The sequence below is a fragment of the Paramormyrops kingsleyae genome, chromosome 9 (assembly GCF_048594095.1).
Source record: "Paramormyrops kingsleyae isolate MSU_618 chromosome 9, PKINGS_0.4, whole genome shotgun sequence".
In the NCBI taxonomy this organism is placed as follows: Eukaryota; Metazoa; Chordata; class Actinopteri; order Osteoglossiformes; family Mormyridae; genus Paramormyrops; species Paramormyrops kingsleyae.
The window spans coordinates 14,782,053-14,794,783 of record NC_132805.1 but is presented as its reverse complement, the minus strand read 5'-3'; the positions used below and the strand labels follow the sequence as shown (position 1 = coordinate 14,794,783).

Sequence of the window (12,731 nt, the reverse complement as noted above, 5' to 3'; positions counted from 1 at the left end):
CCATTCTTTGTAAACCCTAGAAATGGTTGTGCATGAAAATCCCAGTAACTGAGCAGATTGTGAAATACTCAGACCGGCCCGTCTGGCACCAACAACCATGCCACGCTCAAAATTGCTTAAATCACCTTTCTTTCCCATTCTGACACTCAGTTTGGAGTTCAGGAGATTGTCTTGACCAGGACCACACCCCTAAATGCATTGAAGCAACTGCCATGTGATTGGTTGATTAGATAATTGCATTAATGAGAAATTGAACAGGTGTTCCTAATAATCCTTTAGGTGAGTGTATAAACAAGTTCAAAAACAGGTTTTTATTTTATTAATGAGATTTTACCATTTATAAGTAGCAAAAGGGAGACTGTAAAGTGATGCCATTTCTTGAGAAAGTAGGTTCAGCAGCTTCAGTTAAGGGTCTTGCTCAAAGGCCCAACAGTTAAAGCACTCTGCTGACCACAAGATTTGAACCAGTGATCAGTGTCCGAATGCACTGTGCTGCACGCTGCTCTCTGACCATCTGAGGAAGCAAAGATGCCACTGTACCCTAGTGACTGCATTTGTGTTATGTCCATTGAAGGTTGTATCTAATATGACCTCTGGGAACTTGAAGCTGCTCAACCTGTCAGCAGCATCCCCGTCTGACGTGAATTGGGGTGTGGCCTGCTTTCGGACGAATGAAGCGACCAGTTTTGTGCTCCTGCTGACATTAAAGGAGAGGCTGCTGTTCCGGCGCCACCCTTCCAGGATCTTAACCTCTGCTCCATAATGATGGAGTCACATGAACAGGGAGCAGAGCGACAGGCCCGTTGCACCACCCTGGGCGTGCCTGCATTAAGGATCATGTCCCATCCCAGCCACACGTCCGGCTCTGACAGAGAGCCCACAGTCACCATCCCCACCCCAGCTGACAACTCCCCCCCACCCCGCACCATCTTTTTCGGCTGTGACATAACAACCAAGGAGAAACATTTAAGCCAGCTGAGAACCGCTGGTTTTAGATCAGGGCTCTTCATATCTAGACCTCGATTCCAAATGCAGGACTTATTTTTAGTTCTCCCAGGCAGTTAGTTTAATAATTTTCTGATGGGCCAGAGACTTTACATCCTTACGGGTAAAGGAAGGCTAGAAAATCAGCTGTGCTCAGACCTTGAGCCCTAGTTTAGATTGTCCATTTTGTGTTTCTTTAGGACCATAATGATTTCATTGTTTTTTTTTTTTATTTTAAACAGGTGGGAGCTGTGGACTACTTGAGAGACAGAGAGATGAACGTCTGTAAACACCAGCAAGCTGGGATTTGCAGGCTCTCAGAATGTGTCGGACATCGGGACAGATGCTTTGCCAGTATTAAATATTTAAGTTTTCCTTGCATGCTGCTGCTGAGGCTCGCATGGGATGGGAATGGTCATGGGACGAGGCTGACTCGTCAGGCCACATTACTTTCTTTCCTTGTATAAGGGTCCAGGATTTCAGCTCCTCACACCAGGTCAGATGTCTTTGTACTTTGACCGTGTATAAAAGCATGAAGTGTCTGTCCATCCTCGTCCATGATCCTCTACTTGTGACCACTGTTCAGCTCTCCTGATGGAGTTTATCCATGTTTAGCATGTGATGTAATGATTTACAGCTCTCACTGACACATTAAATCATTTTAGATTTATTTTGACGCACCAGCAATTCAGACACCAGTTATTTAGCCTCTGGATGTTTTGTAACTCAGAGTTCCATACATGTTTTATAACTGACAAATACTATTAATTGATACTCAGCCTAATACAATTCACCTTTGTAGTTACACTATCAGTCAAATGTTTTTGCACACCACAAGTTTTTACCATTTTCCACTTATTTAATAAACTGCAGATTTTTTATTCTTGTTAAGCAATGGAAAGTTGAAAATGTGTCAAATATATCAAATAAATTTCCTTTGTAACATGGAAAGAGTATGTAACACTGCATGTCTGACATCCTATTAACTGGTTGTGTGGTAATGGCATAGTCATATTCTAGGCTTTCCTTTAACTTTAATGCACTAGTTAGCTGTTTCTTCCCATTGAACAACAATATTTAATGTCCCTTGTAGAAAGAATGCATTGACTTTTCTCTGCTGTTATAACTGCTAGAGGAGGTTACTTTGATTAATCAAAAATATGTCATTTTCTTGCTAATGAAATTACTGTAAATTTATTTGTTAGCAAATAGTGTTTCTTTTTAGTAAATGTTTAGTGAATAACATGCTAATGTGGAAAATCTCAGAGTGTGTAAAAACGTTTGACTGGTAACTTTTTGATGTTCATGTGGTCCATTATTTTGTTCATTCCCAATATCTACCACTATATTACTCTACTCCCTTTTATTTTAATGTGTAATACCAGTGGGTTATACTGTTCAAAATGTGACACCATCAGTCCAAAAAATGTACCGTTAATAGGCCTATCAAAAAAAAAAACGTACTGCTGTTAGTAACAATATATTTTACTTGCCAATTCAAAGCGCAAATTCAAGTGAACTCTAATGACCGTACCGGCGCACCGAAGCTGGACTTTGCATTCACATCTTTCGCAACGTACTATGCAAATACAGCCAAGCTTTGCTGACAGCCTGATCTCTTTAGCATAGCAGGTTATTCCAAGGGCATGCAACTACTAACAACCATTAATTTATAGTTTTGGTAGGTAAGTCCACACCAGAGACTTAAAACCTTAATGTCTTCTCTGCTTCCAGCGATTTTTATCTTGTCTCTAGCCTGGAAATCAGTGAGCCATTCCTCCGCTGACGTCAGCTACAACGTCAGCTACGTAAATTTCGTACCCGCTACATTCAGAACGTGCAGCCACAACTGCGTAAACATCTTCCGTGAATTCGGCCAGCAAGATTAACGTACATTTACGTCCTTACAATTTTTTGTCTCCGCCGGGACCGCGACGTGGGGGAAAAAGACACATGTAAACAGGGATCACTGTTAATACGTCGGCATTTGCCTTGCTAGACATGTTATCCCCCTAGATAAGTGTAGCCTGTTTGCCGGGGGGGAGTGTAATTTTCCAGCTGGCTAAGGCTAATAGAGGAAGGACGGAACGTTCACCGACATTGTGAGTTGTTTGGCATTCCTTTCATTTCCGAGGTACATCTGCGGACCAGTTCTGGTGTTCTGGGTCTGTTTTGCGCTTACAGTTACTAAATGACCTTTGCATTTGTATCTCCTTTCTTTCTAGTATTAATGATCAGGGTATGTACGGTCTGCATGCCAAGTGATATTTTATTAAGCGCCTCCAATGACATGTGACAGCTAGTGTTAGCTTAGAGCTGGCTACATGTTAATGCACAAACCGTGTTTGGATAAATAATAAACCTTGGGTCCATTGATTACTAACACAGGCTTTAGAATCCAGTCGAGGTTATTGGTTAGTGTCAAATTACGATTCCCCAGTGCAGTATAGTGATGCATGCTGTAATTCTCATGACCATAGAAACTTTTACAGTACAAAGCCCTTCCACGCTTCCCTGAAACTTCCCTAAAATGTTTTTATGTAAATCAATAACTCTGATTTGCAGTTGCAATAATTTGCAACTAAATAATGCATAAAATCTAGTCCGCTTTGGTATATTTTGTAATTGCACTAATCCTCCTTAGGGTGAACTGTGGAGTTGTAGATATTTACAGTGCAGCCTCAAATGACAGAATGCCAGACTCAAATATACAATGTTATACATACATCCGGTACAAAAGTTCCCTGCTGTTCTTTATTAATAAAGTCATCTACCCAAATATTTATTCACTGTGTGTTTGAAATAAAACCATATTAAGAATTTATTGTGAGTGACATAAAATCACAACAGCGTCATCATACTTAAGCTGGGATGTCATGGGACATGTATCTGTAATGAGATTTTAACTTTACACCTGCGTGCAGTCATGTCCATCATTGCTCATTTAAGGGTTATTTTTGGCTTCTAAGAGGGCTTGTAATCCTGTTAGTCTCCTGATGTTCATTATTAAATGCCTCCAGATGATCTTATTAACCTGGCTTCATGTTTACAGGATTTCTTCTTGTCAGTTGAATATGTCTTATCCCCAGCAGGCTGGCTTACAGCCCCTCTGTTTATTGGCCTGTTTTGTTTTTTGCATTATTGTGTGTGATTGTTGCCTTTGGGTAATGTACTCAATGTAACAACTAAATGACAAGATATGCATGTCAATGAGCTAGGCCGATTATTCTGAGGCTGTTAACGCATATTTTGGGATATATAATGAATTAGTCAGGTAATATGCACTTATTTTCTCTTTAAATGATACACTCTTGCTGGTTGGCGCTGCCAACCGAGTTATTCCCTGCGATTTGCCCCTATCATCAGTTGCCATGGCAATGCGGGATCTTGTCGAAGCGGAGTGTGGGGCCGCCAACCCTCTGATGAAGCTGACAAGTCACATGACTCAAGAAGGAGGAGCTTGGCGGCACAGGGCCACGCCCACTGTAAGTAATTATAATTTATTTTGGTAACAATGATGGTTAATGGCACAACTCTTGCGATTTGGGCATTTTGAGTAATATAGGGGACAGGGGTCTTTGCGGGGATGCAATGTGTTTGTAGGCTGACCAACAACATGCATGGCTTCTGTTTCCTTTGATTCTCTTAGATCCCTCCGACTCCCATTGAAATAGCCACAGAGGAAGAGGTAGGTCTCCCTCGTGAAGATAGCTCCCTGATTGTGCTTACCGTTTCCGAAATGTCAGCCACGTAGTTCTGATAGAGGCCCTGGTATTGGTGAGCCCCCCTCGCACTGACGTGGAGGGCTGATTCGTGACGATATCCACGCCACAGCTGGTGAGCGAGTTCCTGCAGGCGCCTCCCAGGCCCCCGCACAGCTTCGACATGGGCCAGCTGCTGGAGGAGATGCAGCAGATTGACCAGCAAAGCTATAGACAGGCCCCACAGAGAGGTGAACCCTGCCTCAGACTGTACCCCAGTCCAAATCAACATCAGCAGCAGCCACCGGCTGCTCTGACTCTTGGCACTCAGGCACCTCACACCCTCACGTGCCTCCTCGTGCTGGTTGTGCTTAGCTCCTGGTGTAGCGGCCCTGGCACTATCTGGAGACTGGGCGGCCGAGTTCCTGTCCTCCCCCGAATCGGCCTCCACGCCCGGGCAAGTAGGGCCCGAGGACGCCGCCGAAGCCGACTGGACTCGAGAATTCATTGCGGACGTGACAGGTGTGCCACATCGCGTTTAGGCTTTCTGCCTCTCTCCCAGCCCCCCATTCTGGTGGAGTCTGTGACCTGCTTCTCCCTCCCTCCCTCAGACCCTGGGCGCTGGGCAGAGGAGTACCTGGAGCAATCTGAGGAGAAGCTGTGGCTTGGAGACCTGGGAGAGAGGGAGCAGGATCGAGAGTGGTGAGAGATGGATTTGGGAGAAGCGTAAGGGGGGTGGAGAGGGTATGATGGAGAGGCAGTGGGTTAGGGAGGAGCATGGGGGTGGAGAGGGTACAATGGAGGTGCAGTCAGCGGGGGCATAACAGACAGGAGTCCTTAAGAGTGTGAGGATAAAGAACAGCAGAACAGCCATTATTCGTGATGCTCAAAGGTGAATTCCAGAAAAAAACGATTTGTTCTTTTTGTTCAATGACAATGGCCTACAAATTCAAAGGAAATTGCACTGCAAGGATGATGAATGCCATGAATGGGCCAGCATTTTCCTAGAACCTCCATATACTGGAAATGCACAAAAGCCAATGATTATATTTATGCGTAATACCTAAATTACATTTCTGGTAGAGTGACTGGGCAGTTTCTTGGCTTTACTGTGACAGACTGCTGGGTTATGTATGATCATTCGGGATAGTGGTAGCAGCCCCATTTCTGAGGATTGCGGTTGTTTCACAGAAATATATGAGCGACTCGACTCTGATTCAGCCTGCTGGAGTGTATCGCTTGCTTTTCTTCACCGAGAACAATGTCCACATTCTGCGGAAATGAGTGTTCAGTGCAGCGGCACCGTTTTAAACCTCAATATCCAGCCTGGAGTGCCAGCTTATGTATCTTATGGTCACTTAATGGTTCATTTCCCATGAATCCTTGCTAAGAGTAGTCTACATTATTAAAATGTGCTCTGGAAGTTGTATTTTTTTAAATATACATGTAAAAATGCAACCTAGTCCCTTCCGCAAAACACTGTAACATGAAAGAGGCATTATTTAACGCTGATTTTACTGGAACAGACTGAATGAACAGCTTAGGAACATTAAACGTATTGAATATGGATGGAAGTCACCAGTGTACACCAGTCAGCAGGGTACATACTTCAGTGCTGTATCATAATGTTGATTCATAAAAGTCCTTTACCCCTGTGAATCGACCAGGACCCAGGAATACCAGCCGGGGGAGGAGCTTAAGGAAGCAGCCAATGAGCTTCTGGCCAAAGTCGACGACCCCAAACTGCAGAATACTGAAGTAGGTTACGTGTCTGCCCGTAGGAGCGTGCCTCTGTTGTGCCATGTGATTTTGCTCCCTTTCTTGTATATATTATTTGCTCGCTGTGGTCGCCGTTATTGTTTTCGTGTCTTTGTGTTGCCGTCGCCACGTTTGGTAGCAGTGATTAATTTTGCCTTTCTCCCTCTTCTCAGTGTCGTGTGACTGTGCTGTAGCAATGCGCCGTGCTGAAGTGCAGAGTCCTTAGCTAGCAGAGTAATCACTGCTGTGTTGTTGTTGTTGTCTGTTGTGTAGTTCCTGCGGTTCATTAGGCAGATTGGCGAGGGCAGTGTGACAGTGGAGGACAGAGCAGGCAGGGAGCACACAGATAGAGCACAGGCCCAGCTGGCACAGCATTGGGCAACTAAGATCAACCAGGTAGGACCCCACGCCATGGCCGCCCGCTGTCAGAGGGCCCCGCCCTGAGATTAAGCGAGCATGTCATGTTATTAATAAGTCCATTTACCTAGCTATCAGGTACATAGAAACATAGAAAGTTGAAAATTCTAGTTAGAGAATGGTGATAATTAGTAAGCAAATGTTAACTGACTGCACCTGGTTTTCTAACCATTGGTGAGCTAGTTAAATACAGCCTGTGTCTATGGGACAAGATTATCATTGTGTAGTTGCTAGGCCAGCGATAAATGTAATTGTAATCCGTTTATTTTAATGTTTAAGGCTATAGTGTTGTAGCACATATGACTTATTGCTAATCTGTATGTCCAGGGGAAGTTCTAGTTTGTTCAGATGATTCAGTTTCACTTATGTGAAGTGCTGTGCTGTTTTTCTAAGAATTTATATGTGAAATATGTAAGTGAATTCTTGTTGTATACATGTGATGCACTGTATGGGTGTAAATAGGGCGGCATTGCACAGAGAATGGCAGAGGCTGTCTGTAGCACATTCAGGTCATTACGCCTGTAATCATACCCCAGTGATAAACTGCCTTCTGGTCTGCCCTTCCTTCATCCTCTCTCCTTACCCGTCATGCACTCCTGCATCACACCCTTCCCCGTTAATCCCCGACCATTAAAAAAAATGCATACGACCCCCCCCCCTGCCCTTCAATCGAATGACATCCCTCCGTGCCACCCCCCCCCCCCCCATGATCACAACCTCGAAGTCCTTGGAGGAGACAGGGGGAGGGGCTGTGCAAGTGGAAACTCGAGAGGGCAAAGAGAAGACTGACAGGACTAATGCTAAGCTTGCGTTTGACTGGGCTGCCATCCTGAGGCAGGTAGGCCTGAGGCTCCGGCCAGCAGGGCGCGCTGCCTCACACGCTGCGTACAAATACCAGTAGCGTATGTGTATCCAGTGCCGATGACTGCTTCATTATGCCTGACTTTACCCTTGTTATGAAAGGGGCATATTCTTAAGGAACGATACAGTGCTTACGTTCATGTAGCTGCAGTTGGGCCGCATTGTGAGTGCAGGACATGCTAGCGAGCGCGTGGCTGCTCTCGGGAAAGACCTCAGCGCCTGTGCGCTCATAGGAAGCGGAGGGAAAGAGCAGGACACCATCACCTTACATTTTCTGTTCCCTTTATTCTTTCATCCGTGTGTCTCATTTCTCTCTCAGCTGATGTCTGATGGACGAGTGTGTTTCTGCTGTAGCACTGGAGCTGTGCTTCTGTGTCTTTTTCCCAGGTGTCGGGAGAGTCGGCTGAATCCTGGGTAGACGAGTTCACTACTTCGGGACAAGACTTCCAGCAGGCCAAAGCTGCAGTGGAAGTGAGTGAACTGGGCCGACAGGCGAGCCTTTGTTTCCCCCTTGCTATGTAGCAGTGGCTACGGTGTGCATAGGGTGTGTGATGAGCTGCCTTCTGATGAGGCATGTCAGTGAGTCTGTACCCTCGCACGTCCAGAGCGACGTGGACTTCTGGGAGAAGCTGCAGGAGGAGTGGGAGGAAATGGCCAAGAGGGACGCAGAGAGTCACCCCTGGCTGTCCGACTTCGACCAGCTGATGAGCACCTCGTATGATAAGGTGCCTGACCCTGACGGAACGTCAGAGGGTGGGGGTCGGGCTGGCTGCTCCAGGGTCTCCCTTTATGGAGAACTCCTCTCCCGTGATGTACTGAGAGATCCCTATTTAGCATTTCTAAAGTGTGTGGCTCTGTGGGTTAGGACACTGTGTCTTTGATCGGAAGGTCATGGGTTCAGATCCCGTGGTCAGCAGATCTCACAGTTTGGTCTTTTGCTCTAGGGACAATTTGACCCAGCTCTCTTCGGATAAATGAAATACAGCAAAAAATGTTCTCGTTCCCTCTGGCCCTAAGGGTTACCAGTTCGAGGAAGACAACCCATACCTGTCACACCAGGACCCCCTGAGCGAGGGGCTGCGCCGGATGGAGGCGGGGGACATCCCGGGGGCAGTGCGGCTGTTCGAAAGTGCTGTGCAGAGAGAACCTGACAACCACCTAGTGAGGCAGTGCTCACGTCTGCCGTCAGTGTCATGGCCGCATGCCAGTTCAGCTTCCCATACGCTTCTATTTCTCAATGTGTTTCTTTCCCCAGGCTTGGCAGTATTTGGGCACGTGCCAGGCAGAAAACGAGCAAGAGTTCGCCGCCATCAGTGCCCTCCGCAGGTGCCTCTTGCAACATGTAGAACGGCACATTTTAACTGAAAAATTCTCATCAAGCTTAATTTCATTTGTGATACTGAGAGATCTACATATGAATCTCAGTCTTAAGCTGTGAATGTGGAGTTAGCAGGGTGTGTCTGTCCTGTTGCTCACACGTTTTGGGTGTTTACAGAGTGTTTGCATACATATTTAACAGGCTTTTTACTGACTTTATGCGTCACCAAACCATTCACATGCCTATGACTCAGTTCAAACTGTGCTGATTTTTAATTTTTTAGATGCATAGAGCTGAAGAATGACAATCTGACGGCCTTGATGGCCCTGGCCGTCAGCTTTACCAACGAAACGCTGCACAGGCAGGCCTGCGAGACGCTACGCGATTGGCTGAGGCACAATCCCAAGTACCGGCCAATCCTAGAGCAACATGAACAGGAGCAGGAAAAGGAGGGAGTCAGGGAAAGAGAGAAGGAAAGGGAACGATTTGGATCATTGCTGCCGGAGTGAGTCTGACTCTGCTGTTACTGTCTAGATATATCTGATACGTGTGTGAGTACCCTCCCGCCTCCCGTTGTCTCTGGGGAAGGGGTGTCTCTTAGTCAGGAAATGACATCACACAGCTACATTAGGTGGTCTAACCCCTAAGCAGTGAGGAGTCTCCTGAATTTTTGGCTTTGATCCTCAGAGTGTTTGGATGGATTTAGCTTTTGCTCATGCGGTTGCCTTGGGAGTCTGATTGAGCAAAACTTTATTATGATGTGTGGCTAAGCAGAGACATTCAGCCTCCATTATAAGATGCAGGAGGCCAAAGGGGGAGCGTGGGGCATGGGTCACCTCTCAGGCTGCAGAAGGCCTGGGCTTAGAGAGCTCTTTGCAGCTCATTCGCTGTGATGGCAAGCCCCAGCTGGTCACATGTCCCAGTAAGACTTACTGAATAGTCAGCATCCTGCAGTACGGCGCTGAATCCTAAGGAATCCTCCAGTGCTCAGGAGTGTTCCACCCGCCTCGCCTTCCTCCCAGGTCCCTTTTCATGGAGGTGCAGTCCCTGTTCTTGAACGCGGCCACCTCTGACCCAACCCACGTTGACCCACAACTCCAGTGCGGCCTGGGCGTCTTGTTCAACCTGAGTGGAGAGTACGACAAGGCCGTGGACTGCTTCAGTGCTGCCCTCTCTGTCACCCCACAGGTGACCCCCCCTTGCCGTCTCCGTCCTTTTTATTCGTGTTTAGGTGTTCGACAGCTGACTGACTTGCCAGTTTTGTGTTGCTCCTCACTTTCCCGGCACCAGGATTACCTTCTGTGGAATAAGCTTGGTGCTACCCTCGCAAATGGGAGCCGCTCAGAAGAGGCTGTCGCCGCCTACAGGAGAGCTCTGGAATTGCAACCGGGCTTCGTCCGCAGTCGATACAATCTGGGCATAAGCTGCGTCAACCTGGGGGCTCACAGGTGAGATATCAGTTGATAAATTGCATCATTATTATCATAGGGCACACTGATGACTAAGGAAATTATTATATTTCAAATTAGTTATTAGCCAAAGCTTTACCTTCTCTTCCAGAGACAGTAGGGTATCCAGATAATGTATAGTCTTACAAATTAGATTTAAATATTATTTAAATACATTTGAGTATTTAGTGCATGCCCTGCAACAGACTGGCATCCAATCCAGGGCATCCCATGCCTTATACGTAGGGTTTCCAGGGATAGGCTCCAGGCCCATAACCCGGTGCTGAAATAGGCTTCAGGCCCATAATCTGGTGCTGGGATAGACTCTGGGCCCATAACCCGGTGCTGGGATAGACACTGGGCACATAACCCGGTTGCTAGGATAGACACTGGGCCCATAACCCGGTTGCTAGGATAGACACTGGGCCCATAACCCGGTTGCTAGGATAGACACTGGGCCCATAACCCGGTGCTGGAATAAGAGGTTATGGATGATGGGGGTGCAGTGTGTGGCTCAGGTGATTGGAAGCTCGCCGGCTCAAATCCTGTTGTTGGCTGAGTGGGTTCATTGTTGTTTATTGTTGTGTCTGTTTATTGTTGTATCATTGCTCCAGGGACTGCCTTCTCAAAAATGTAAGTTGCTTTGGATAAAAGTGTCTGCTAAATAAAAATAGAAAAATAATAAGATGGATGTTGCCTGGTGTTTATAGTGTCCTGATTAAATATTAGAAGACAATATGATGGACAGGTGTGGATATAGCTGGGTTGATATCGGCTCGCTCGGAGTGATTAGCTTATTTATTAATGTTTCCGCCCTGTCCCATGCAGAGAGGCAGTGGAGCACTTCCTGGAGGCCTTATCTCTTCAGAGACAGGCGGCCGGCGACGGCGACACCAGGGGAGGCAGAGCGGCAGTCGCCATGTCAGACAACATCTGGTCCACACTGCGCATGGCGCTGAGCATGATGGGAGAGAGTTCGCTGTACGCCGCGGCTGACCGCCGCGACCTGGACACGCTGCTGGCCCACTTTGCACGACAAGAAGGGGAGGGAGAGGCTGGGCCAGACTGAGATGAGCTGCTGGGGGGGAGGGGGGACATCGCGTGTGAATGCACTATAAAAGAAAGGGGGGATCGCTGTTTAGGAGTGGGAGTGACTGGCAGGCATTAGAGAGGGTGACGGTGAGCAGGCAGGGGGCAGAATGGAACACTGAGCTACAACAGCACATGGAAATATATGATATAGTGACTTAGGCTGAGTGATGGACAGAACTAGCAGACATGCTGTCTGGCTGAACTTAGCTACCAGTACGAGGTTCTCCATTTTTCATGCACAGGGGCGACTATTTAATGCTGCCTTACATCACCTCTGTCCAATAAAAATGAACGACTTTAGGGCACATGGGGTCAAGTATGCAGCATTGTCCACTTTAGCTCTTTATTCAGTTTAGCACATAGTTTGTCCTTATTCATATACTTGGATAGCTAGGAAAGCAGTTCACTTTGGATGAGGATGTGGAAAAGGATATGGGTAAGTGCCAATGGCAACAGTACAGTGCCTGCTGAAACACTACGACCAGAAGGGAATAAGGAGCAGGCCACACTTTGTGTTCATCCTTATCCAGGCATCGCCGATGATGTAAAATAATTTGTAAATGCTTCTATACATTAATTGTACTGTACCACAATTGTGTGCTATTGTTTTAACAACAGTAAAGTTGGCTGTAATGGTGTCTGTGATCTAAAGCAATAAAGCTTTGAAATCATGTCTGTAACAGGTTTATACCATTTGTTTTATATACAGGGTTGTGTGGGATTCAATAGAATTATAAAGAACATACAATGAATAGAGGAAAAGGAGAATATAGCTTAAAGCAGGGCATGATGAAAAGGGGGGGGTTCATTCTAAAAAATGCAGTTAACTGAAACGAGAACTGACTGGCGCCGGCAGGGCAAGGTTACCTAATCGGGGCCGATAGAGGGAGCGACTGAAAATGCCAGCGGCCCTTACGTATCTGTAGCCTTCCACAAGGACAAGTAGGCCTACTAACTGACTAAGTAGAGCAAATGTCAAACATGTGGTTGTCACGTAGATGGAAGGTACCGAGAGAGGGGGGGAGATGCCCAAAGGACTTTAAAAGGGATACAGCTCATACATATGGCAGAGCCCCCTCCTGTACATGATGAATGTATGTCAGATGGTCGCTCCCTGATTATAATCAGTCAAGAGAATAAACCGGTGATTTG

At 46.6% G+C, this 12,731-nt stretch overlaps 1 protein-coding gene across 3 annotated transcripts; it reads left to right on the top strand.

Moving 5' to 3' along the window:
* Nucleotides 1-2,840: 2,840 nt before the first annotated feature.
* pex5 (peroxisomal biogenesis factor 5) lies at nucleotides 2,841-12,259 on the top strand. Of its 3 annotated transcripts, XM_023795633.2 has the most exons (17): nucleotides 2,841-3,086; nucleotides 4,351-4,469; nucleotides 4,634-4,672; nucleotides 4,819-4,936; nucleotides 5,061-5,207; nucleotides 5,297-5,387; nucleotides 6,353-6,443; nucleotides 6,717-6,839; nucleotides 7,585-7,698; nucleotides 8,109-8,192; nucleotides 8,327-8,446; nucleotides 8,739-8,882; nucleotides 8,977-9,047; nucleotides 9,323-9,544; nucleotides 10,062-10,227; nucleotides 10,330-10,487; nucleotides 11,316-12,259. In XM_023795633.2, the coding sequence occupies exons 2-17, from the start codon at nucleotides 4,356-4,358 to the stop codon at nucleotides 11,554-11,556; spliced, it is 2,043 nt and encodes a 680-aa protein (XP_023651401.2). In that variant the 5' UTR covers nucleotides 2,841-3,086; nucleotides 4,351-4,355; the 3' UTR covers nucleotides 11,557-12,259. The 3 variants fall into 3 exon arrangements, with proteins under 3 accessions (XP_023651401.2, XP_023651399.2, XP_023651400.2); XM_023795631.2 differs by lacking the exon at nucleotides 7,585-7,698 and having other exon boundaries at nucleotides 2,842-3,086; XM_023795632.2 differs by lacking the exons at nucleotides 6,717-6,839; nucleotides 7,585-7,698 and having other exon boundaries at nucleotides 2,843-3,086.
* The last annotated feature ends 472 nt before the right edge of the window (nucleotides 12,260-12,731 follow it).